Below are 27989 nucleotides of genomic sequence, written 5' to 3' on the forward strand. Positions count from 1 at the left end.
TGGTGTTTGTTAGGTTGAGAGTTCGAATCCCCGGTAGTGCTTTAGGCTCTAGCTTGAATACTGTTGGTTATTGAAGATTCACACCATTGAACAGCACCTGAATGACATCAGGCAATCAACATACACAGTCATTAGTTGCCAAGAATCAGAATGCCGAGACACTCTGACATTTAGGGGAACTTCTTTGTTTACTATTTTTCCTTCATCATTAAGTCTATCATATTTATATTTCATCCATTAGTGTTCTTCTCTACAAATGTCTAATTGCCCCAGAATTTCAAAAAGATTTCAGGTGTACTCTTTCAGGAAAGCCCTTCATTTTATTGTCAAATGTATGGTTGGAGTTTTTCTTGTGTGTTTACCAACACACATTTTCACCATGTGAATGTGACTGGCCAACATGTATGATTGACAGTGGCTCAGTGGCAGAGTGCGAATTATCCCACCATAATTGGGGGGTACTGCTCCTTCACTTCTTCTGACCATAATGGTCCATTACCATATTAATCCCCACCGTGATCGCCAAGTGCAACATGTGTTGTGCAACACACATACAAGGTCTAAACATGCAACAAACTGATAATCAGTAGGCTACAGAATATCTCATCGTTTTTATACTGTATATCCAAAAGAGAACTGTTTTGATCAACTCTGCCCTCTGCCCTCATCTTGTCGTCTCCCTGCGGCCTGCTCACGGCTTTCATTCTGTGCCTCTCCTGTCTGCTGGTCCTTAACACATATGACACGAACAGTGTATAAAACCTAACTGCACCTACACTTTTAATGTAATTGTTTGTAGATAAAAAATAGTTTCATTAAGATAGTATCAGGGTTCTCAGATGAAACTACATTTATCAAACTAAAAATAGGAAATAATAGAATGTAAAAACAATACCAACCAATTAAAAACAAATTCAAATACTAGCACATATTTAGCCTAGGCTACTTGGGTCTTTTTATGTTTCCACAGGTTTCACTGATGTAGGCTTAGCTACATCAGACCCTCTTGTGCATACCGGTAATATAAAAACACAGGATCTGTGCCAAACTAATTTCAAAAGGGCACAATAATTTATTCAAGATATAATGAGAATGGATACCTAGGCTATGGAGTTCATCTCCTTGGAAATGGCAATCGATTTTACCTCACCACAATGTACAGTAAAAGTTTATTTAAATAGAGAATTACCTTGCTAATTAACCTTGGTAACTAACCACGGTACACTTTACTAGCCTCAGTGGGTAAGTAAGTAGCAGGTAAGTAGCCAGTAATTCAATGTATGAAGAGGTGACATGAGCTATGAAAGAACAAACATGTTTATAAATGAAGGTTGTAAAATAACACATTTTCAACAAGCTAGACGTCAGTTAGCAACTTACATTTACCCATGCACGTCAGCAGCAAACCGAATTTAGCCTAATGGAGGAATTTACCTAGCGTTTTGTCATTCAATGTTAACACTTGCTCAGTTGCTTCTAGCGCCACGGTGGTTAAAAATGGTACGGTCCACAATAGGGGTTTCTGAAATCGCTTTACATAAAAATGTTCCTACAGTGAAAACAGGAGTTGACTTGTATTGTAACTGTAATGATATTTTTCACAATATTAGAAAAAATATCTGACCCCCTCAAAACTGATATTTCTGTCTCTTTGCCCATACAGAAAAATAATATATCACATATATTAGTGTTGTCACGATACCAAAATTATGACTTCGATATGATACCTGCCATAAATATCACGATGCTCGATACTGAAACGATACTACGGCGAAATCCTAAGATATCTGGGGAAAAAAAGGACTCCTACCTGCTCCAAGTGTATTGGGTCATTTGTGTTGAATTCGGTGCACTTTTGTAGTGTGCAGTTCAATTCTGGGTTCTAAACTTCCTACATAATTATTTTTTTTTATAGTCAGTAAAATAGTAGGCCTACTTTGTGTGATTAAGTCCTTTATTGTTTGTTATAGTTAATTTACATTGTGTTGTGTTTTGGCAATAAAGTAGCTTTAAATAGTCAACTAGGCTAGATCAAGGTCAGTGTTGAAACTACTGCATGCAAATCACTGAATGCTATGCAGGGGGGCCTAATCTTTAGGCCATGTACAGTATAGGCTACCCTAGGCCTTCCCGTGTTCATGGGATTTCTTTGACAGTTGCAACGGGAAAAAATGTGTTAAAAAAAAAAAGTACGACGTTCCAACCACTCAGGTCTTCGTCAGATAGGCCTACACCATTACCTGTTGCAATATATCTCTGTGTGCATTCCTACATTACGTCAATTTCTTTGATAACATGATTTGCTACCACGTAACAATAAGCCGCTATTATTATTAGGACTCACGCTTTGGTGGTAATATGCTGTGGGCTTTAATTAGCGCATTTCGGGTAGCCTATTCAACATCTGGGCAATAATTATTGAACAAATTGCAGTCTACATGCCAGGACAAATATTACCAGTACTGACCGAACATGAAATAGATTGTTTACAAGTTATGGTAATGATATTCTGGCGTGAACATTGCGCTTTCATCACGTTAGCACCCTATGATTAGGCTACAGCTCGTTATGTCTCGTCAACATGATTACCTCGTTATGTCTCGTCAAAATTCATTGATGAAGGAAGGTTCGCTTTATCCCAGAGAACCATAGGCCTACTCGTTTCACATAGGCTAGACTAAAACAGAAGAGAAGAACTTGGCACTAACCATGTAGTCGTGTTTTCTATAGCATATTCGTTGACCTGTCGTTCTTTGAACTCTTTAAAAATGTTGGGATATGTCTGCGAGGTGTTTAGCCATGCGCAGCCTAGGCTACTGCTTATAAATGACTTTGAAACATATTTTACAAAGGACCTCTGTGTACCTGACAGTGTTGGTCAAGTTACTTGGAAAAAGTAATTAGTTACTGATTACTGATTACTTATCCAAGAAAGTAATCTAGTTACTTTACTGATTACTTATTTTCAAAAGTAATTAGTTACTTTACTAATTACTTTACTTAGTTACTTTACAAAAACACACTAGCTATACACAACCTGAATACGCTTTTTTAAAACTTGGTTTTATTAGTTTCAATCTTAACCTTTTGGTGTGTATACTCCTTCATTCGAATAGATGTAAATAAAATACAGCAAAAAAAAATATTAAAACCAAAGTCTCTATTAACATTTACATCTTTTAACAGTTGCAGTGCAGAGAGGAGTAATGCATTTACCAAAACAGAAAATGCTGTTGCATGCCACATTTAGGCTGTTCTATTGTCAAGAAGAGTATGTGTTTGAACTGTGTGTGTGCAGTGCCGCTGCTGGCTATTTTGGTGCCCAAAGCAGAACTGTTAGTTTAAAATATTTCTTAAGAAATACTACTAATTTGATGCATTTTAACTCATTTATAAATGGTGCGCTGTCACTTTAAGAGCATCTACACAACTCTCATAATGATCAGCTCCATTCAAATATAAGCCTATGGCTAGTCCACAAACTCCACATTTGGCACTATATTAGCAATAGTCATGATATTAAGTTGGCTAGACATTTTCTGTTTGCAATTAAAAGTGATAGCCTATATGAGCCTGGTAGCACCTACCTGATCGGAATGTGTTTCAATCGGCATAGGCTACTGTGCTTCATGTAAATGCTTAGTTTAAGGCAGTGGTTCTCAAACTTTTTCTTTCATTCCCCACTTTGATCAAGGGGGCCTTTTCGAGCCCCACCTGCCCCTCATCGCTCTAAGAAAGTGGTAGGTCAAGCTTAAAATTGTCAAATGTATTGAAATAATGGCAAGTTCTAAATATATCCTCTTCAACAGAGTTAAAATCAGCTGGTGCTGCAGATATAATAATAAATAAATACATAATGTGCCATTGTAAATTAAACACACATATTTCTGTTTTCCAGCAACATATTAGGAAGCATAGGCCAATATTTTACAGCATTGTACAATATATTCAATGAAATACCAACATGCTGCATTAAATGGATCCATAATCCAGTCATACTGAGCACTGCTGTTCCACCCAGCAGTTCACACAGACGCAGAACGTTATTATTTTAATAAAGTATCGATTCTAAAAACGTTGGAAATCGTATCGTTTTTTGCGTGAAGGCATCGTGATACCTTTTTAGTATCAATACACCGTGCAACACTAACATATATGCAGCTTGAACATATTCCAGTATAAGCACATCTATGTTAAATAAATATATTTACATCTATGTTAAATACATATATTTCCATGTATGTATCAATATATTTCAAAATATAAGTAAATATTCAATATTGGCCACTTTCTTATATTTTATGCATATAAATAAATATATTTAAATATATGACACTAAGAAGCATGATCACATGACCCTTGATGACGATTCTGATCACATGATCTATATATTTCAGACATATATTTCTCTAATATAGTTCATATTCTACTATGGTTTGATATTTTCCGCATTGATCAATAAATATTTCACTATTGTGTTTACTCAAAATCAACCATAGTATCAGTATAAAGAGGAAGAAACACACAACACTTCTGTTATCTTTTATTCTATTTTATTGGAAATCTTTGTTTTTGTTATGGAACCTCAGTTCTGTCACTTTGGCATTTATTGCCTGGCCCAGCAATCTGGAGTGAGTGTCTGGCCTGGGAACTGCTTCAGGGTGGCCTCTGGTGGCCCCTGAATAAGACAGAACATATACAAATAGAACATGCAAAATATTAGTGACACAAATACAGATGCTAAATTGCAGAAACACTGTTGTGTTATCACAATAATTGGAGATAAATACAAAGTGAGTTGGAGAGAAAGACATACAAATAAAATAAACTCACCAATTATCGTCTTAGTCCTCTCAGGGTCCAGGCATTCCCTCTAAGTGCCTCCTAAAAAATAGCACAATCAATTAGGACCTGAAATAGTTACAGTTTACTAACACAGAAAAGATCTATGATGGTGAGGCGAAAATGTGAAGCAGTCCACACCGACAGCCACACAACACTTTTAAATGAGACAACACAACTAATATATCATATACACAGAAGAGAGAAGCACACAGATACACACTGAAAGAAAAAGTTAGTTTCATCCTCAAATTTTTACTAAACTTGTACAACCAAGAAGCTGCTATTTCATTAAAGTTAAACATGTACATTTTAATGTAAAAGTTCACATCTGTATGAAAACACAAACCTTGTTGAATAAAAGCCTTCAGACTCACAACCTCCTCTTGGAGAGCCATTATTGCCACCTCTTCTTTAGGTGGTTGTCAGTTCTGGGTTATCTCCCACCACAGCTCACACTCATAGAGAGCTCTACCAGCCTTCTCTGAAACCTGCAAGTGAACAGAATATACAGCATGAATGAGAGTGGCGTTGGTAAAGGGTATACTCGCGTAATATGTAATGTCCTGGGATATTCCCACTCATGAAGTGTCTCCCATCTGAGATTGCTATCTGAGACTGTAGGGAAGCTGTACCAACCATCATAGAAAGACATGGTTGGAAAGGTATTTCAGTTCACTTTGTGTCCCCAGTAGCTTGAAGCTAATTTCTTGTTATTCAAAAGATCAAAACTACTCAAACAAATGTATAAATTCTCAGAAACAAAAGGTTATGTTCTGCATTCGAAAATAGACCTTTAACAAAAAAGATATATTCATAAGTAAACATTAATTTTTTATTACCTTTGGTCTATGTGATGATGAAGCATCAACATCAACATTTGTCAGTGAAGCATACTACGGGTTGGGCTTGGGTCGTCTTGGTCTCAGGTCTTCTGGTCCTTCCTCCGGTGTCCTTGATGTAGCTTTCGAGTGTTGCCTCCCTCTCTAAAATGTAAAAAAAAAGGGGTTTCAGTGCTCAAATATACTACATGACCATACATGGTCCTTTTCAATACAATTCAACTTTTACATTTCCATAATTTAGCATGGGTATGAATGGTTTTGCAAGAATGTCAGTGCACAAAGCATGACAAAGTAGTTTGATAGTGCACAAAAACAAAACACATTACTTGCAATATCATTTCCATTCACGTCCACTCTAATACTCTCCAGCACATACCACATTACATCCTATCTAAAAAAGATATTTTTAAAAGCTAATGTTAGCTCTAAGTGTTGTCCATGATGCAACAATAGCAGCTAGCTAGCTAAACCACAGTGAATAGAATGTCTACACCTTAGGCTAGCTCTAGTAATGTTAACCGTTACATTTTCTGTCTTGCATGACAAATCATAAGTTAGCTTCTATTTATGCCTAGCTATCAATCTACATGCCAGAGGCAAATATACTACGAAATATGGTCATTACAAGTCGTTTTCATTAATTGTCCAAACGTTTCTCAGTGAATTTATTTTTCAAACCCCTTTCAGGTGTAAAATAATAAAGCTAGCGCTGGCTAATTTATGCTAACGTTAATGTTACAGAAAGTAGCAAAGGTTACCTTCCAGCTTCCACAAATAATACCATTGTTAATTCGGACATTAACTTCTGCAAATGTTATATGAAAGCAATTTTGACCACCATGGCCTCGAAAACCGGCCAAGAGCCTTCCTCCCCTCCACCACATAATGTTTGTTTCTAGCAAGATGTTGTCCCATCCAGAGCCGTTGAAAAAGTCTTTCTCATTAACGTTAGGTCTACTAATGCAGTCAGTCAGCAAAATACTGGTTTTGCCCTCATACTCCCCGCCAATCTACTTAACCAGAGCAAACGTTTTACATTTGTACTAGTAGTAGCTGTTAGTTATGCTTATGTAGTGAAAAAGCTGCAAACATTTTAACCGTTATTCCAACGACCTTAGAGGACATTGGTAGTGACGTATTTTGAAGTTGAAGGTTTTTTGTAAACCCCACCTATCACTGCCTGTGTGCAAATAAGTTAATTGAATATATTCACCATATATGTTCATGTACGATATCCACATATATGTTACATTGCTGGGTCCCACATATACATTCTTGTACTATATATATATTAAATATATTGTAGCCATCTATTTAAATATAAGCTGGATGTAGCTGCATATATGTGAATATATTTTTCCCTTGATTTTTCTGTATGGGTGGGGGGTACTGGGTCTTCATTGGGGGGTATAGTACCCTCCAGTACCCCCTGTAATTCACCCTGTAACTATGCTCAGTGGGATAATGCCTTGTACTGGTGATCCTTAGGTTGAGAGTTCAAATCCCACTTGAAGCATTAGTGTTCGAATGCTGTTGGGTTGTGGAGGTTAGCACACTAGAACATTACAGCTACTTGTCAATATGGACTTGTAGTGCAAGGCAAGTATAACTGTATAATTATAGGCTGTTTATCTTATTGACTCCAACACAGAACCCACCCACCCCTTCACCTACCACCACAAATACAATTTAATTATCTGGGAAACACTGCCTTCCCTCGTCAAACCCTTCATCTTATCCACGACAAATAAATAGTCCTGTAGAATCAAGTATTGTTAGAATACTATTGGTTTGTAGAGATATTATATATATATAATTATTATTATTACATTTTTTCTCATTTTCGAATGTACACTTAAATCTGCACAAAGTCCTTGAGGTGAAAGTGCTGTGGAGAAATTGCAGGATTGTTTGGCTCTGCCACCTAACCACACCCAGTTTACCTGCTGGGAAACCCTGTAGCTCCGGAGCAGGGGCTCATACCAGGATAAATTGTTTGCTCGCCCTCAGTTCACTCTTTTGTTCATCTCAACCCAGCACTCCAGTGTGTCCTTCTTTGTGTGCGTCTTTGAGTTAACGTAAGTCATCACTTTAATGACCCTCACTATGACTTTTGTGATGTTTATCAGTTTGTAGAGTAGCTCTGCCATCATGTGTAAAGTTAAGGTCTTTGTTTGTTGGTTTGGTGTGTTGGAGTCCCATGTGAGAGATGCATGTGAGAGATGATTAGATGATGTTGGTTTACTTGGGATGTCAAGTATTGTTTAGTTGTACCTTATATAGCCATATGATTTCAGTTTATTGTTGTGAGTTGGGATCTGTACTGATTTACCCCATTTCACTGATTACTCCATTTTCTGTTTGTTTCCTCTTTGATGCAGCACACATACAAGTAAAGAACAAAAGAACAGATGAATTGAAACTCAAATAAAGTTCACTTGTGTTGCACCGAAACCTGCCATCTCCGTGTCATCACTCCATACCATTTAGCCTTCTGACCGAGGCTCTGCCTGCTCGCCACACACTCACTCTACCTCAACCCACATCGCCCCCTACAGTTCCTTCAGTTTGGTTGTGGAGGTTAGCATACTAGAATAGAATACTGTTATAATACTGTTGGGTTGTGGAGGTTAGCACACTATAACGTTACAGCACAGGGTAATCCTAATTTTATGGATCAAATTTATTCCAATCCAACTCAAAAGTTTTGAACAACACAGAGGTTTTATCCTGATCAAAACCAAGAATAGAATATAGCCGCAAGCGGCAATGGCGGGCCCGAGCACCTGCGGGCCGCAACCCGTGACATTTCAGGATCCAACAAAGCACCGACGTGGTGCATTTGTAAAATGTACATATTTGATGTGTGTGCTATTTTTTTTTGCATGTTATTTTCTGGCACATTTACTTGATTAGCCAGGTAGGGGCGCAATGCAAGGCAGGCCCATTGTGTGTCATCATAATCATAACATATATTAACCTGAGAAATTTCAGATTATTCATTTTAAGCAAAGAACATTTCTGATACACTTTTTGGCCAGATGGCGGCGCTATATTAGGCATGTGAATTACACATGTGAATATCATTTCAATAATGATATCCAATATTTTTAAGTTTCAGATGGCATGTTAATACAAAAGTGGTTTGTTTTTGGGAGTTACATACACCCACCAAATTTGGTGTGTGTATCTAAAACTATATGCCAACCACAAGTCACAGTGACATAAGGGGGCGCTATGGAGTTCCTGGGCAATGCCCGGTGCCAAGCTTGTATCCCTGTCTATTCACTGTATCACTTAATGTGTGTGTCAAATTTCATGCGTTTTCACCCATGGGAAGAACCTCTTTTGGCATCATGATTCATCACATATTTCATCACATATTAGTCTGCACAAAATCCCAAATACCTCACTTCCTGTTGGGCGTGGCTAATGCATTGTACATACGAAAGTCGTTCATCTTGGGGAGATACAGACACCTACCAAATTTGGTGTGTGTAGCTGAAAGTATATGCCCACCACGGGATCAGTCATCTAAGGGGGCGTAAGGGGGCGCTAGTGAGTCTCTGGGCCATACCCGGGGCCAAGCTTTTTTACCTAGCTGCTTTGTGCGACACCTGATGTGTGTGCCAAATTTCAAGACTTTTCGATTATGTTAACCACCTCAAAATATTTGCCAACAACGGGATCAGTCACCTAAGGGGGCGCTAGCGAGTCCCTGGGCCATGCCCGGGGTCAAGCTCTTGTACCTAACTGCGATGTGTGACACCTGACGTGTGTGCCAAATTTCAAGAGTTTTTGACCATGTTAACCACCTCAAAAACAGGAAAGCAAAAAAGTAGAATAACAATAATAATACTCGATAATAATAATAATAATAATCCTTACAAAAACAATAGGGCCTTACGCCCTTCGGTGCTCGGGCCCTAATAATAATAATAATAATACTTACAAAAACAATAGAGCCTTGCGCCCTTCGGTGCTCGGGCCCTAATAAATATAACCGCAAGCAGTGATTTACGGGGTCCGAGAAAAACGAACATGAGGTAGCATAGCTTTTTAGTTTTACATATGCTTTGATTGTTTGGGCCCAATTGTTCAAAAGAAACGTGATCGGATTTCGGTTATCGGATTTCAGTTACCGGATTTCGGCTATCGGATTGGATCAAATCTTGAAAATGGGTTGTTCAAAGGGAAACAAGGATCCTGAAATTGGATTAGATCACATAATTCTTGATCTGGATAAAACCTTCACTTTGTGTTGTTCAAAACTTCTGAGTTGGATTGGAATAAATTTGATGCATAAAATGAGGATTACCCTGTGCTGTAACATTATAGTGTGCTAACCTCCACAACCTAATAGTATTCTAACAATACCCTATTCTAGTGTGCTAACCTCCACAACCCAACAGTATTCTAACAGTAGTATTCTAGTGTGCTAATCTCCACAACTCAATAGTATTCTAACAATACTCTATTCTACAGGACTATGCATTTGTCATGGATAAGATGAAGGGTCTGATAATGGAAGGCAGTGTTTCCCACAGAATGGAACTGTATTTGTGGTGGTAGGTGAAGGAGGGTGGGGGTGGGTTCTGTGTTGGAGTCAATAAGATGAACAGCCTATAATTATGCAGTTATACTTGCCACGACAAGTCCTGACAAGTAGCTGTAACGTTATAGTGTTCTAACCTCCACAACCCAACAGTATTCTTAACAGTATTCTATTCTAGTATGCTAACCTCCACAACCCAACTGAAGGAACTGTAGGGGGCGATGTGGGTCGAGGTAGAGTGAGTGTGTGGCGAGCAGGCAGAGCCTCGGTCAGAAGGCTCAATGGTATGGAGTGATGACACGGAGACGGCAGGTTTCGGTGCAACACAAGTGAACTTTATTTGAGTTTCAATTCATCTGTTCTTTTGTTCTTTACTTGTATGTGTGCTGCATCAAAGAGGAAACAAACAGAAAATGGAGTAATCAGTGAAATGGGGTAAATCAGTACAGATCCCAACTCACAAACAAACCAATTGACATTTGAACAATAAACTGAAATCATATGGCTATATAAGGTACAACTAAACAATACGTGACATCCCAAGTCAACCAACATCACCTAATCATCTCTCACATGGGACTCCAACACACCAAACCAACAAACAAAGACCTTAACTTTACACATGATGGCAGAGCTACTCTACAAACTGATAAACATCACAAAAGTCATAGTGAGGGTCATTAAAGGGATGACTTACGTTAACTCAAAGACACACACAGAGCAGGACACACTGGAGTGCTGGGTTGAGATGAACAAAAGAGTGAACTGAGGGCGAGCAAACAATTTATCCTGGTCTGAGCCCCTGCTCCGGAGCTACAGGGTTTCCCAGCAGGTAAACTGGGTGTGGTTAGGTGGCAGAGCCAAACAATCCTGCAATTTCTCCACAGCACTTTCACCTCAAGCCCTCCTTACACTGATATACTTTGGAAAGATTTGCAAAGATTTGGAAAAGATTTTCGAAAGACTACAGTCTCAGACCCTCTCACATCTAAAGACAAGTAGTAGAGTTTTAAGTCACAGACTATGATTTTGCAATGACTAGGGATCTTGCAGGGTCACTATTTACAAGACTGCAACATGATTCCTTTAAATTATTACCCATTGTGCAATAGATAAACAGGAACTGAAAATGATAGCCTACTAAACTCAAAGTCGTATTTTCGTGTTTCTGCAGCATTGTTTCATGCGTGACATCCTTAACCGATATAGAGTTGTTCTGTCAAGTGGAAGAGCCAACTAAATATGTATAAGAAATGACAAATATTATAAGAATAACAAATAATTATAGGCTACAGCTGTGTCGGAGTAAATAAGATAAACAGCCTATAATTATACAGTTATACTTGCCTTGCACTACAAGTCCACATTGACAAGTAGCTGTAATGTTATAGTGTGCTAACCTCCAGAGCCCAACAGCATTCTATTCTAATATGCTAACCTCCACAACCCAACAGCATTCGAACACTAATGCTTCAAGTGGGATTTGAACCTCAACCTACAGTGGGTCCCAGTTAAAAATTGACACTTCATTCAGGATCATGGTGAATGGTGAAATGTAAGTACAACTGCAGCCGCTTGGGGGCAGCATAGTCCGCTGTGGAGTTCCACGGTCGAACCAGACGGCGCATTCGACAGCAAGGGCTGTGATTGGCCGAGTTTTCAGTGCGTTTCTCTGTGTTTTTAGCAGCCCCTGCAACATGCTAGTCCACTGTAGCCTAAGCCTTGTACATAATGTTAAACATAGTTTTGGATTCAGTGGCAAGATTTCTTGATTGTACAGTGTCTGTCTCTCAGTAATGTTTTAAAATGAGAGCTTCGTCAGCTGGCAGTAGGCTACTTTGTCGGTAGTCATGAGAAGTTCGCTTGCTAACAGAACATAAATATGCTGCCCAGAAACCTTGTGAATAGTTCTGATTTTTTTTACTACACTAACGAGGTTGAAATATAGACTTTGCCTACAGCATCTCCTTAACAGTAATGTTAACAAAATGACAGCATTCATATGACAAAGAAAAACGAATTCGGTCACTCAAGACTGTGTCACAGCAACCAGTGTAGGCTACAGTCCTACCCAATAGGCCTACTCGAAGCAGATAGCGTTGTCTGACGGTCGAGTGGGTTAATCGTTAATGCACGTATTTCCAGAACAGGTCTGCAACTTTCAGGCAGTTCTGAGTTCGAATCTAGGCAGGAGCAGAGCCATATAAAGGCCTAGGCCTATTGTTATCTTTTTTTGCAAGGTGTTGCTCCTGGCAATACTTGTTTATAAGACGTTTGGTGATTAATTGATAGCTGTTTTTGGGACACGTTAAACGTTCTTTATAATGAGCGCCTCCAGGGAGTAAAACGACTGTTACGCGCTGTTACAACTGTAGGCTACAATGATTGCAATACAAAAATATGAGCGTGTTAGTTTAGTTAGTTTTGTGATGTTTTGCGCTTTTGCCTCATGTGTTTTCAGGTTTGAGGGCTTTTTTGGCAAGATTGACCTTGGTAGACTCTGCATATGTTATTTCTCCGTATGGAAAATAAAGTCAATTTTCGACACACGTCTGTTATTAGTTCAATAACAAGTGTTGCTTGTTAAAACATGTGACTAGTGAAACTCAAATGATTTTAGAAATATTTAGCCAAAGCCAAAAAGTGTTAGAGAAGGAGAGACGCCGGTGCAGCTCAGATGTCTTCTTAATTTTCTTTATTCTTTAGTAAAAGGTGCAGAACATTATTAAACTTTGACTAACGTTTCGATGTTCGTTAGTCAAAAACATCGACACATCGAAATGTTAGTCAAAGTTTAATAATGTTCTGCACCTTTTACTAAAGAATAAAGAAAATTAAGAAGACATCTGAGCTGCACCGGCGTCTCTCCTCTCTAAAATATCTGTCCTGGCCTGGTTGCAACGGATTGTGGCCAAACGACAGAAGCGCGGAGAACCCTCCTTTGTCTACCAAAAAGTGTTACTTTGTGCCCCGCGCTCCCCCACTGCTTGTGAAAGAAGGGGATGGGGGAGGGGGGCTTAACGTGAAAAAGCTTAATGTCACAAAACGGCAACGAGTCGTTTTAGGCTACAGGCCTTCATAATGGTAGGCTACAGGAAGTGGGGGGAGGGTATGGGATGACCAGAGCCGTCATCTATCGTCTTTCCAGGCACACAGCTCGTTATATAGCCTATCGACTGCCTTAACAGATAGGCTTTGCTCTTGGGTTTGGCCTTACAGCGAACTCAATGCTCTTGTTGCTTGCAGTTTGTTAAATAAAGCGATGCAGATTACATTATTTATTTCCGATTAATTGCGTCTTTTGATGTATTTTGCAACATTTGCTTGTTAGGCTGGGCTACTGTCAATGTCATGTACAGGTCAATGTTCAACAATTGCTGGTGTAGGCCTATATTAATCAATTAGGTACTGTTCGTTATTTATTTAATTAAGGGGCTACCGGAGGAGTTTTGGGAGCGTTAGTCAAAAAAGACGTGACCCTCCCTCGCCAGCAAGAATTTTTTCTATGACCCTCCAAAGTGATTGAGAAAAAACGCATGACCCTCCCCAGTCCCAACAATTTATTGATGCCTTAGGCTACTGGGTCAATTTGGGAGCTTGCATGCTACGACTCCTTCCTTGAAATGCCTTGAAAAGGCTGTCGTTTGCACAATTTCACAAATAATCACCGGGACCGAAACAAACCTGTCAACTTTTCCCGGGTTTATCGCGTATTTTAACTTTTTCCTCGCTGTCTTAGGAGGAGCTGCAGGGCCGTCGCAAGGGGATGCGAGGCCCTGTGCGAACTTGACAGATGCAAGGCCCTTTTCACTTACGTGCATGAAATCATGCGATAGCTTACTTTACACATAGCTCAAAAAGAAAAGAAAAAACACTTTTTTATAGATGGTTATGAGGAGCAATGTGAGAGAGAAATTTGATGATCATTGATCGTTGTTTTGGGACGTTAAGCCTTTTCCATAGGCGTCAGTGAAGGAGATTGAAGAATGACCATTTTTTTATACGAAAATATTTATTAACTACAAAAACTCAGTGTCTAAAAACTCAGTGTCATTCAGACTCAACCCTCTTGTTGTTTTATTATCTTTTTCGTTGTCGTTTGAACGTTGGCAAGCAGGCATGTTGCGGTTGCAATTTAAGTGAAATTTCTACAGTAGGCCTACAACATGCTGTTAGGCTGGGCTACTGTCAATGTACTTGTACAGGTAAATGTTCAACAATTGCTGGTGTACAGGTTATATAATCAATTAGCTAAATCATTTGTCCAGCTGTTTAAACATTTTTTCGTGCTACATTCAAACGCAAAAGGTGTTTTAATATATTTTTCGTTTGAACGTCGGCAAGCAGGCATGCTTTGGTTGCAGTGAATGAGGATAATTGCTTTTTCTGCATTATTTTGAATATGACTCGCTCCAGTCTCAACAGCACGTACTTTTTCCACACGCTAAGTTCTAACACACATACTGTAGGCCTATCCCCTCTCGCTTTCTCTCTCTCCATCCCTGCACACGGTGCTTTCTTAAAGGAGCTGCACCATTTTACAATTGCATCTACATTTTCATATTAGAATGTTTTGTCAAGTGTAAGCTTAAACTACCGTGATCAATTTAAGTTCCCGTGCCCCCGCTGCGTCATGGAAGCAGTAAGTCAGTCGCATCAAAAAATAGTAGTGGCACCCAAGTGACACCTTGTGGTTGTTTGTGTCAACTGCAGTTTGTGCCATTTCTGCTGAGAAAATGGGGTGCGTGATTCATGAAGGAACCCGTCCAAACTTAACGGGGACCCACTGTAAGGATCACCAGTACAAGGCATTATCTCACTGAGCCACTGACAATCATACAAATTGGGCAGTCACATTCACATGGGGAAAATGTGTGTTGGTAAACACACAAGAAAAACTCCAAGCATACATTTGACAATAAAATGAAGGGCTTTCCTGAAAGAGTACACCTGAAAACTTGTTGAAATTCTGGGGCAATTAGACATTTGTAGAGAAGAACACTAATGGATGAAATATAAATATGATAGACTTAATGATGAAGGAAAAATGGTAAACAAAGAAGTTCCCCTAAATGTCAGAGTGTCTCAGCATTCTGATTCTTGGCAACTAATGACTGTGTATGTTGATTGCCTGATGTCATTCAGGTGCTGTTCAATGGTGTGAATCTTCAATAACCAATAGTATTTGAGCTAGAGCCTAAAGCACTACCGGAGATTTGAACCCTCAACCTAACAAACACCAGCACTAGGCATTATCCCACTGGACCACTGACAATCCTAAATAATGGGCAGTCACATTCACATGGTGAAAATGTGTGTTGGTAAACACACAAGAAAAACTCCAAGCATACATTTGACAATAAAATGAAGGGCTTTCCTGAAAGAGTACACCTGAAAACTTTTTGAAATTCTGGGGCAATTAGACATTTGTAAAGAAGAACACTAATGGATGACATATAAAAGATAGACTTAATGATGAAGAAAAAATAGTAAACAAAGAAGTTCCCCTTTATGCCATTGAGTGTCTTGCCATTCTGATTCTTGGAAATTGATGAGTGTGAATGTTGATTGCCTGATGTCATTCAGGTGCTGTTCAATGTGAATATTAAATAACCAGCAGGGATTCGAACTCTCAACCTAAGAAACAACAGTACAAGGCATTATCCCACTGAGCCACTGACAGTCCTACATACTGGGCAGTCACATTCACATGGTGAATATGTGTTTTGGTAAACACACAACATCAAGAAAAACTCCAAGCATATATTTGACAATAAAATAAAGGGCTTTCCTGAAAGAGTACACCTGAAAACTTGTTGAAATTCTGGGGCAATTAGACATTTGTAGAGAAGAACACTAATGGATGAAATATAAATATGATAGACGTAATGATGAAGGAAAAATAGTAAACAAAGAAGTTCCCCTAAATGTAATAGAGAGTCCCGGCATTCTGATTCTTGGCAACTGATGAGTGTGAATGTTGATTGGCTGATGTCATTCAGGTGCTGTTCAATGGTGTGAATCTTAAATGACCAATAGGATGTGCACATTGCTCCTAAAGCTGTAATAGGGATTTGAACTCTCAACCTAAGAAACACCAGTACAAGGCATTATCCCACTGAGCCACTGACAATGATACACATTGGGCAGTCACTTTCACATGGTGAAAATGTGTGTTGATAAACACACAAGAAAAACTCCAAGCATACATTTGACAATAAAATGAAGGGCTTTCCTGAAAGTACACCTGAACACTTTTTGAAATTCTGGGGCAATTAGACATTTGTAGAGAAGAACACTAATGGATGAAATATAAATATGATAGACTTAATGATGAAGGAAAAATAGTAAACAAAGAAGTTCCCCTAAATGTCAGAGTGTCTCGGCATTCTGATTCTTGGCAACTAATGACTGTGTATGTTGATTGCCTGATGTCATTCAGGTGCTGTTCAATGGTGTGAATCTTCAATAACCAATAGCATATGCAGGTTGAGCCTAAAGCTCTACCAGGATTTGAACTCTCAACCTAACAAACACCAGCACTAGGCATTATCCCACTGAGCCACTGACAATCCTACATATTGGGTAGTCACATTCACATGGTGAAAATGTGTGTCGGCAAACACACAACATCAAGAAAATTCCTAGCATACATTTGACAATAGAATTAAGGGCTTTATAAAAAAGAGTACAGATCTGAAAATGTGCACTGTTAATGGTATCCACCTAATGATGGTTGTATGGTTGTTATCCAAGAAAAAAAATTACTCATACAGTGGGTCCCCGTTAAGTTTGGACGGGTTCCTTCAGGAATCACGCACCCCATTTTCTCAGCAGAAATGGCACAAATTGCAGTTGACACAAACAACCACAAGGTGTCACTTTGGAGTTCTGCCACTACTATTTTTGATACGACTTGACTTACTGCTTCCATGATGCATTTTCCAAGTCAGTAGAACAATCAGAGAAAGCTGAGCCATTAACAAACATATATGATAATACAATAGCGTGAGTTTATATATCTTATACCCTATTTGTCACGGTTACTTATAGATTTGATAGTGTAACGATAAGCGCATGAGACTTTCAGCGGGGGCACGGGAACTTAAATTGATCACGGTAGTTTAAGCTTACACTTGACAAAACATTCTAATATGAAAATGTAGATGCAATTGTTGTAAGATGGTGCAGCTCCTTTAAGAAAGCACCGTGTGCAGGGATGGAGAAAGAGAAAGCGAGAGGGGATATGTGTTAGAACTTCGATGCGTGTGGAAAGTGCTGTTGAGACTGGAGCGAGTCATATTCAAATTAATGCAAAAAATAAATCCGCAGATAAAACCAATTATCCTCATTCATTGCAACCGCAGCATGCCTGCTTGCCGCCGTTCAAACGAAAAATATATCAAAGCACCTTTTGCGTTTGAATGTAGCACGAATTTAAACAGCTTGACAAATGATTTAGCTAATTGATTATAGCCTGTACAGCAATTGTTGAACATTTACCTGTACAAGTACATTGTTAGCCTACAGACCAATTTCCATAGTGCACATCTTATCAACAGTTTGAATGTCGTGTGTTTCTGCATTGACAAATACCGTTCAGCACAATGATTCATGCCCAATTAATTTCCCCTTTTAAAGTGTTCGCCTTTGTTACACTATTTGGTTTCATGATGTAGCCTATGATAAACACCATATGGCCAAATACTCAGCTAATGTTATAGGCTATACAATTTCCCCTCTTAAAGACAAGCTGGTGTAGCTTATTAGACTAGGCTACTATTAAAATGCACCGACGGTAGCCTTGGCTATGTGTAAAGTAAGCTATCGCATGATTTCATGCACGTAAGTTCATGCATCTGTCAAGTTCGTACAGGGCCTCGCACCCCCTTGCGACGGCCCTGCAGCTCCTCTTAAGACAGCGAGGAAAAAGTTAAAATACGCGATAAACCCGGGAAAAGTTGACAGGTTTGTTTCGGTCCCAGTGATTATTTGTGAAATTGTGCAAACGACAGCCTTTTCAAGGCATTTCAAGGAAGGAGTCGTAGCATGCAAGCTCCCATTGACCCAGTAGACAGAAGGCATCAATAGCCTAAATTGTTGGGACTGGGGAGGGTCATGCGTTTTTTCTCAATCACTTTGGAGTGTCATAGAAAAATGTCTTGCTGGCGAGGGAGGGTCACGTCTTTTTTGACTAACCTCCCAAAACTCCTCCGGTAGCCCCTTAAATAAATAACGAACAGTCCCTAATTGATTATAGCCTGTAGGCCTACACCAGCAATTGTTGAACATATACCTGTACAGGACATTGACAGTAGCCCAGCCTAACAAGCAGATGTTGCAAAAAAGACGCAATTAATCAGAAATAAATGATGTAATCTGCATCGCTTTATTTAACAAACTGCAAGCAACAAGAGGGTTGAGTTCGCTGTGAGGCCAAACCCAAGAGCAGAGCCTATCTGCTAAGGCACTCGATAGGCTATAACGAGCTGTGTGCGCCTGGAAAGACAATAAGATGCTTTCTGAATAGCACAGCGAAGACGGCTCTGGTCATCCCATACCCTCCCCCCACTTCCTGTAGCCTACCATTATGACTTTGCCGTTTTGGGACATTAAGCTTTTTCACGTTAAGCCCCCCTCCCCCACCCCCTTCTTTCACAAGCAGTGGGGAAGCGCGGGGCACAAAGTAACACTTTTTGGTAGACAAAGGAGGGTTCTCCGCGCTTCTGTCGTTTGGCCACAATCCGGTGCAACCAGGCCAGGCCAGGACAGCAGGGGTGTCAAACTCATTTTCATAGAGCGCCACATCATTGAATTTATAGGTTACTGAGGGCCACATAATCGGCGAACATGTGCATGGTGCAACCATGAAATCGGTATTGCAGTATGGCTTATTCAAAATTGGTGTGTAATGGTCCTAACCACTTTAAAACAGTGTGGCTGAAATAAAAAACAAACAGCCTACAACAGTAACATTTTCAAATGCAACTTCTAGGCCTACAGTATTAGTTAACAACTGATCAATATGCATTCATGGACTGACATTGATGAGAATAAACTGCAGTCAATAATGTGCATAACAATGTCCATAACACATATCACCACTAAAATTATCTGTGGCTAAGAAAGGTACTGTGTGTGTGTGTGTGTGTGTGTGTGTGAGAGAGAGAGAGAGAGAGAGAGAGAGAGAGAGAGAGAGAGATATGGTACGTACACCCACCCACCCCCACCCCCGCAAAAACAAATTCACGCGTGTACAATATTTGTCCGTTTCCCGGTTTTAGGTCCGTGCATTGCAAAAAAAGTAGGCTACATAGCATAACAATATCCACATGCAATAATACAACAACAACGTCTACGATGACCTATTAATTTGGACAAATTGATACAGCCCTATAGCTAAAGTTACCTTTAGTTTTGTTCTAGCGTACCGTGACGTCTGGCTTTAAACATCTGTAATCTAACGTTCTGACAAGCACACCAATTGCCTACCTTGTTCTTGCCCATCTGGAATAACTCCTCTAGCTTTGCTGTCTCCATCCTTTCTGTTTTCATTGTTTAAACTTGTGATATCCATAACTAGTGAATTAGGCCTAGCCCAACATTGTGTGCTGATAACCATATATAGATAGCCGAGTAAAAGGAAACAAGTAGCCTAGTTGTGCCTGCGTGCGTATTCTGTCTTTAAAGTTTAATAATGTTCTGCACCTTTTACTAAAGAATAAAGAAAATTAAGAAGACATCTGAGCTGCACCGGCGTCTCTCCTTCTCTCTAACACTTTTTGGCTTTGGCTAAATATTTCTAAAATCATTTGAGTTTCACTAGTCACATGTTTTAACAAGCAACACTTCTTATTGAACTAATAACAGACGTGTGTCGAAAATTGACTTTATTTTCCATACGGAGAAATAACATATGCAGAGTCTACCAAGGTCAATCTTGCCAAAAAAGCCCTCAAACCTGAAAACACATGAGGCAAAAGTGCAAAAAATCACAAAACTAACTAAACTAACACACGCATATTTTTGTATTGCAATCATTGTAGCCTACAGTTGTAACAGCGCGTAACAGTCGTTTTACTCCCCGTATGCGCTCATTATAAAGAACGTTTAACGTGTCCCAAAAACAGCTATCAATTAATCACCAAACGTCTTATAAACAAGTATTGCCAGGAGCAACACCTTGCAAAAAATGATAACAATAGGCCTAGGCCTTTATATGGCTCTGCTCCTGCCTAGATTCGAACTCAGAACTGCCTGAAAGTTGCAGACCTGTTCTGGATATACGTGCATTAACCCACTCGACCGTCAGACAACGCTATCTGCTTCGAGTAGCCTATTGGGTAGGAATGTAGCCTACACTGGTTGCTGTGGCACAGTCTTGAGTGACCGAATTCGTTTTCCTTTGTCATATGAATGCTGTCATTTTGTTAACATCACTGTTAAGGAGATGCTGTAGGCAAAGGCTATCTTTCAACCTCGTTAGTGTAGTATTTGAACTATTCACAAGGTTTCTGGGCAGCATATTTATGTTCTGTTAGCAAGCGAACTTCTCATGACTACCGACAAAGTAGCCTACTGCCAGCTGACGAAGCTCTCATTTTAAAACATTACTGAGAGACAGGCACTGTACAATCAAGAAATCTTGCCACTGAATCCAAAACTATGTTAAACATTATGTACAAAGCTTAGGCTACAGTGGACTAGCATGTTGCAGGGGCTGCTAAAAACACAGAGAAACGCTGAAAACTCGGCCAATCACAGCCCTTGCTGTCGAATGTGCCGTCCGGTTCGACCGTGGAACGCCACAGCAGACTATGCTGCCCCCAAGCAGCAGCAGTTGTACTTACATTTCACCCAGCTGCGTGAATCACCTTGATCGTGAATGAAGTGTCAATTTTTAACTGGGACCCACTGTATAGGAATATAGGTGATATAGGATAAATGGGCTGAGTGGTTGAACTTTATTGGCCTATATCTCTGAAATGGAACAACATATCCAAATTATTTTAATAACTTTTGTGAGGCTTTGTCTAAACATTGTCTGTGAGAATTTTGGTGAAGATTTGATCATTTTTGAAGCCTGTGAAACTTTTTATGATGTTTGGCTTTTCTCTGAAATTGTGGCAAAAGTAAACATTTTTAGAGCATAAGACCAGGGTGAAAAAGATGCATCTGAATTTAGAGATTAATATGATTAATAAGAATTTTGAGTCTAGGTCAATCTGGTAAGGAGAAATAAGCGTTTTTGACAAGAGCGCCACCTTTGGGTGCAGTACCCCAAATTTTGGGTTATGGGTAGAGGGGGGTACTGGTAACCATACCTGAAAATTTCAAGAGTTTTGGAGTTACGGTTTAGGCTGCAGTATGACTTTTACAGAATTTTGGCAAAAAATGAACGGTACAGAAACAATAGGGGTCCTGCAGCTATGCTGCTCGGACCCCTAATAATAATAATCCTTTCAAAAACAATAGGGCTTCGCACCTCTCCGTCGGTGCTCGGGCCCTAATTATGTGATCTAATCCAATTTCAGGATCCTTGTTTCTCTTTGAACAACTTTGAACAACAATTTTCAAGATTTGAAATCCGATAGCCGAAATCCGGTAACCAAAATCCAATCACGTTTTTTTTTAACAATTGGGCCCAAACAATCAAAACATATGTAAACTAAAAAGCTATGCTACCTCATGTTCATTTTGCTCGGACCCCGTTAAATCACCGCTTGCAGTTATATTTATTATTATTCCGTCATGGAAGTCTATGGCAGCCCATAGAACCGTCTGGTAAAAAGTTGTAAAATTTGGCACACAAATTAGGCACACCCATGATTAATTTCACCAAGTTTCAAGTTGGCACCTCGAGCACCCTAGCGCCACCAACAGGCCAAAGTTGGACGTGCGTTCATACAAGTAACTTTTGACCCGTTGGCTCTATTGTCACATATGAGGTATCGTTAGAATCCTTGGACCAAGCCGAGTTCAACGCACCCTATGACGTCATTTTCCGCCATGATGGATTTTCCGCCATATTGGATTTAATCAAAAACACCTAAAAGTTTTCACAAGTCACAAAGTTTGTCCGATTGACACCAAACTTGACACACATAATCTTAAGTCCAAGCCTCAAAAAAGTTATCCCTTTTTGTCTTCAAATCTAAAACCGTTCGCCCGTAACAGCCAATCATAATTGGCGGCGAAGCCACCAAACAGGAAGTGAAGTGATATCTCAGCAAAGACCAAATAAGGAGGAGGCTCAATAAATATAATGACTTTTGACCTATAGGTGGCGCTATAATTAGCAAATTTACCTTTTGGCCTGTAACGGGTGTTGTGTTTGGAATTAAAACTTACAAATGGTGATTGTTAATACTATGGGAGGTCGTAAGTCCGACAGATGTGAATTTGTGATGTCAACGTAATTGATCTGGCCGCCATATTGGATTTAATCAAAAACACCTAAAAGTTTTCACAGGTCACAAAGTTTGTCCGATTGACACCAAACTTGACACACATAATCTTCAGTCCAAGCCTCAAAAAATGTATCCCTTTTTGTCTTCAAACCTAAAACCGTTCGCCCGTAACAGCCAATCAAAATTGGCGGCGAAGCCACCAAACAGGAAGTGAAGGGATATCTCAGCAATGCTTTCACGTATCAAAACAAAACTTGTTACATGGGCTCAGGACCCAATTAGGAGGAGGCTCACGAAATTTGGTAAATTTTGACCACTGTGTGGTGCTATAATCACAGGAAGTAGGCTCATATCTCAGCAATGCTTACACATATCTAAACCAAACTTCGTACATGGACTTGAGACCCCATCCTGAGGACACACAATAAATTTGGAGTCTTTTGACCACTAGGGGGGCGCTATAATCACATGAAGTAGGCTCATATCTCAGCAATGCATTCACATATGGAAACCAAACTTGGTATATGGACTTGGGACCCGATCCTGAGGACACACAATACATTTGGTGACCTTCAACCACTAGGGGGGCGCTAGAGATACAGGAAATTAGCTCATATTTCAGTAATGCCTTTACGTATCAAAACCAAACTTGGTATATGGACTCGGGACCCGATCCTGAGGACGCACAATACATTTGGTGTACTTTGACCACTAGGGGTGCTATAATTAAGAAGAATTTCTCGTATTGACACCAAACTTGGTACGTTGATTCGTGAACACATCCACAAGGACCCACAATACATTTGATGACGTTTGACCACTAGGGGTGGTATGATTAGCACTTTCACCTATCGCAACCAAACTTATAGTATGTGGACTTGGGATTACATCCTGAGGATGCACAATTAATTTGATATGCTTTGACCACTAGGGGTACTATATTTATTAACACTTTCACCGATTGAAACTAAACTTGGTATGTGGAGTCATGACCCCATATTAAGACTGCACAATTATTTTGGTGACCTTTGACCACTAGGGGTGCTATAATTATCAACACTTTCACCGATTTAAACCAAACTTGGTATGTGGTCTTAGGAGTACATCTTGAGGACACACAATAAATTCGGTGACATTTGAATCCAGTCCAGTCCAATCCAATCCAATCCAATCAAGTCCAATCCATTCCAATGTAACACAACACAGTCAAGTCCAGTCCAGTCCAATCCCAACTTCTGCTCAACTGCTTGGCCCCCTCATTGCTGCTTGCAGCTATATTTCTCTATATTTTTGATATGTTGCCGATTGGATCATAAACGGCCACAGCAATGAAGAAAAGTGATTGATAATGACTGACTGACTATTATTGTGTTACATGCTTCAAATGTAAAGCACTTTGAGCTGCATTCTGTGTATGAAAGGTGCTATACAAATAAAGCTTATTATTATTATTATTATAAAGCTTATTATTTTAGGATCAGAAGATATGTCTTTCATGTATTCATTGTATTTCATGATTTGCATTTAGCAAATCAAACTTAAGATTATGCGTGTCAAGTTTGGTGTCAATCGGACAAACTTTGTGACCTGTGAAAACTTTTAGGTGTTTTTGATTAAATCCAATATGGCGGAAAATCCATCATGGCGTTGAACTCGGCTTGGTCCAAGGATTCTAACGATACCTCATATTTGACAATAGAGCCAACGGGTCAAAAGTTACTTGTATGAACGCACGTCCAACTTTGGCCTGTTGGTGGCGCTAGAGTGCTCGAGGTGCCAACTTGAAACTTGGTGAAATTAATCATGGGACTGTGCCTAATTTGTGTGCCAAATTTTACAACTTTTTACCAGACGGTTCTATGGGCTGCCATAGACTTCCATGACGGAATAATAATAAATATAACTGCAAGCGGTGATTTAACGGGGTCCGAGCAAAATGAACATGAGGTAGCATAGCTTTTTAGTTTACATATGTTTCGATTGTTTGGGCCCAATTGTTCAAAAAAACGTGATTGGATTTCGGTTACCGGATCTCGGCTATCGGATTTCAAATCTTGAAAATTGTTGTTCAAAGTTGTTCAAAGAGAAACAAGGATCCTGAAATTGGATTAGATCACATAATTACGGCCCGAGCACCGACGGAGAGGTGCGAAGCCCTATTGTTTTTGAAAGGATTATTATTATTAGGGGTCCGAGCAGCATAGCTGCAGGACCCCTATTGTTTCTGTACCGTAATTCTGTAAAAGTCATACTGCAGCCTAAACCGTAACTCCAAAACTCTTGAAATTTTCAGGTATGGTTACCAGTAAGCATACCTGATTTGCCTAATGCTTATTTGAAATAAGCCTGTGGTCAGGAGATCTTTTTTATTTTGTCTTTCTTATGTAAATGAAACACATGACAAATGTATCTGTGTGTGTGTGTGTTTGTGTTACAGAAGTCAGCATACACAGCTGTGCAGGTTCCTCAGAAGGACACGTTGCTGGATTATGGCTACGAGGGGCAGGGATCACCTGCTGGCTCTGTGGGCTGCTGCAGCCTCCTGGGGTCTGATGATGACCTTCAGTTCCTGGATGATCTGGAGTCAGAGTTCTCCAGCCTGGCCCAGATCTGCAAGCCACCAAAACTGATTCTGGAACAAATTGAGATGTCGCTGCAAGCAAAAACAGAGCGAGAAAGTTCTATGTCTGTCAGCACTGTGATGGTTTCCGAGGCTCCTCCTCCTCCTCCTCCTGTCCACACTGAAACCACAGAGATCTGTAGTACCATCAGCAACTCCTCTACTCTTCCCAGGATTCAATTGTGTGAAGCCATTGCCGTGCCGACCCAGACTGTGCTGGTGCAGCAGCAGCAGCCCCTGTACTACATGGTGGAGCCGCAGCAGGTCCAGAGCACAGTGCTGCTGACTGAGAGGCCCCAAGTGGGTCTGGGTCAGGGAATGATCCTGGTCAACGGGAGTCAGACAGCCACAGAAGGGATGCTGCTGCAGGGGGGAGGCCTGGTGCAGGGAGCCCAGGGGCTGGTGATGGCCCAGGGGGGTCAGGGTTTGGTGTTACAGCAGGGTGGGCACGTTCAGGGTGGTCAGGGTTTGGTGTTACAACAGGGTGGGCACGTTCAGGGTGGTCAGGGTTTGGTGTTACAGCAGGGTGGGCATGTTCAGGTTAGTCAGGGTTTGGTGTTACAGCAGGGTGGGCACGTTCAGGGTGGTCAGGGTTTGGTGTTGCAACAGGGTGGGCACGTTCAGGGTGGTCAGGGTTTGGTGTTGCAGGAGGGTGGCCATATTCACGGTGTACAGGGGGTGATCGTCCAGGGCCCGGGTGCTGCACAGGCTTAACGAAAAGGGAGTCTGGTTATATCCCAGGGCGGGCACGTTCATGAGGCTCAGGGGTTTGTGATGTCCCAGGGTGGGTACATTCAGGGGGTCAGAGTTTGATAATGCAGCAGAGCAGGCACGTTCAGGGGGAACAGGGGATTGAATGTCAAAATCATCAACATGCTCCTGGTTCCCCGGGGTCTACAGACCTGTTTCTGGTAAACGGCGGCCAGGCAGCAACAGTGGGATTGGTCCATTTATCTCCCGTCCTTCGCAGTACCTGTGTAGCACACACATTCTCACCAGCAAAGATCTGTCACTCATCTTCATATGGGAGGGTTTTGGCATCATTCTCACGTTATAATCATCAGCCAATTATGATGGTCACTCCAATCAAGCTTCTGCATGAGTAATGGTGTCAACCATGGCAACCAAGTTTTCATTTTTCCTTACTAAAAATTGGTTTCAGCAGCTTTGTGAATAGGTTTTAAGAGAAACTCTTAGTGGCAGGATAAAATGCTCACACAATCACTTTGGCCTATAGCCAAGGACACTTACTGGATCTGCTCCCTGCTATTTCAATTCTATGATCCAGCTTTACATCCCCAATTGCCCACTGTGATTTTCTGGTGAGCGTCTGTTGTGTCGACCTGCCATAAACACTTCAAATTCAAGACACTCTTCCCCTCAGTGGTACTCTCTCCCTTCATTGGTGGAAAGAGTTGCTCAGTGCTCTGCATTCCTGTGGTAGTTTTGGGTCTTTCAAGAGGGGTCTAAAGACATTATTTGTTCAGCTTGCACTTAATTAAGTGGTTCTTATGAGTAATGGTATATGGTATCTGTTTATTTTCATTATTGATCGTTGATATTGTATTGGCATTATTGTTAGTATTACTATCCTTAATGTAGCCTCACCAACTTTCTATAACTGTTTACTGTTAATTATAACTATTGTATTGTTATATTTGTGATAAACCTGGATTGTGGTGATAAACCTTAATCATCCTTAATAAACCTTATTCTTCCAAGGATATAAATGCAATCAGCGGCCCATATGCGTTTGAGATCTTGTGTTAGGTATATGTGTGCTGTAATATAGTAGCCTGGCAAGCAAGACTCATTCACAAAGTGAATAGAGTCTGGTCACTAGCGATAGTTTACAACACTAGCATGGTGACGGTCATAAACATACTGTTAACTTTGTGTGGCGTTGCCAAGAACTGGCAAGAAGTTTAATTTATTAGCTGACTACGCCGCCCTTGTATCAAAACCAGGGAATAGGTTTCTGTTAATCAAAAGACTCGACAGGCTCACAGGTTCAGGCATGAGACAGAGACAGAATTCCACAAAATGAAATGTTTTTATTTAAGCACAGAGGATGGGGAACAAATTAAGAGAAACTTAGACCGGAAGGAAAGAGCTGTAACACAAGACTAAGAAAATATTAATTTATTATTAAAATGTACAACTTTGTGCCCCATAGGGTGGGAATGTAACAAAACATGAGACAAGACAATTAATTAATTAGACAGGAGGAAGGGGGGGCTTACCATAGGGAGGCAGGTTATCCTAAAGAGAGGGATGTCAGGATTACACGTGGATATAGGAAACAGCAACCACCGCAACCCACACAGGTGAACAGTACTGGAAACACACACACATGAACCCACACATGCACTACAAACTGGAGACTCCCACTAACACCAGGTGACCAGCCTCCCCTGCAGCACCCCCTACTCCTGCAAAACAAACCACAACAGGCAACGAAAAGTACAGACAACAACAGTAATCACACCAGTAGGCCCGGATGACGCAAAGGCTGACCCTTATAAAGCTGACTGATTTTCCCGTTACCACAATGAATACAAATAGAGACTAAATCAAAAACATACAAGACATATTCACACAATAAGGGAGTGGATGGCCATCAAAACAACAAATTCAAATAGATAACAGACAAACACAATTGCTCTGAGAAGCCCAAAATCAATAGTAGGCCTAGACTATGAAACAAATCAATGAAG

The 27989-nt window shown here is 40.3% G+C and overlaps 1 protein-coding gene and 1 long non-coding RNA gene across 3 annotated transcripts in view; one reads left to right on the forward strand and one right to left on the reverse strand.

The window, feature by feature from the left end:
- Window positions 1-26988, forward strand: part of LOC121677898 (desmoglein-2-like) — a 149353-nt gene extending 122365 nt beyond the window's left edge. The window contains exons 18-19 of the mRNA XM_042057026.1: window positions 25771-25906; window positions 26260-26988. Coding sequence (XP_041912960.1) covers window positions 25771-25906; window positions 26260-26378 — 255 coding nt within the window. The 3' untranslated portion in view covers window positions 26379-26988. The remainder of the gene's footprint in view (window positions 1-25770; window positions 25907-26259) is intronic.
- LOC121677674 lies at window positions 4564-24967 on the reverse strand. Of its 2 annotated transcripts, XR_006021063.1 has the most exons (5): window positions 24956-24967; window positions 5685-5766; window positions 5192-5333; window positions 4834-4884; window positions 4564-4668 (listed from the first exon to the last, which is right to left on the reverse strand). It is a non-coding gene; the product is annotated as an uncharacterized LOC121677674 (long non-coding RNA). The 2 variants fall into 2 exon arrangements; XR_006021062.1 differs by lacking the exon at window positions 24956-24967 and having other exon boundaries at window positions 5685-6289.
- Window positions 26989-27989: the final 1001 nt, after the last annotated feature.

The sequence above is a fragment of the Alosa sapidissima genome, chromosome 12 (assembly GCF_018492685.1).
Source record: "Alosa sapidissima isolate fAloSap1 chromosome 12, fAloSap1.pri, whole genome shotgun sequence".
Lineage (NCBI taxonomy): Eukaryota > Metazoa > Chordata > Actinopteri > Clupeiformes > Clupeidae > Alosa > Alosa sapidissima.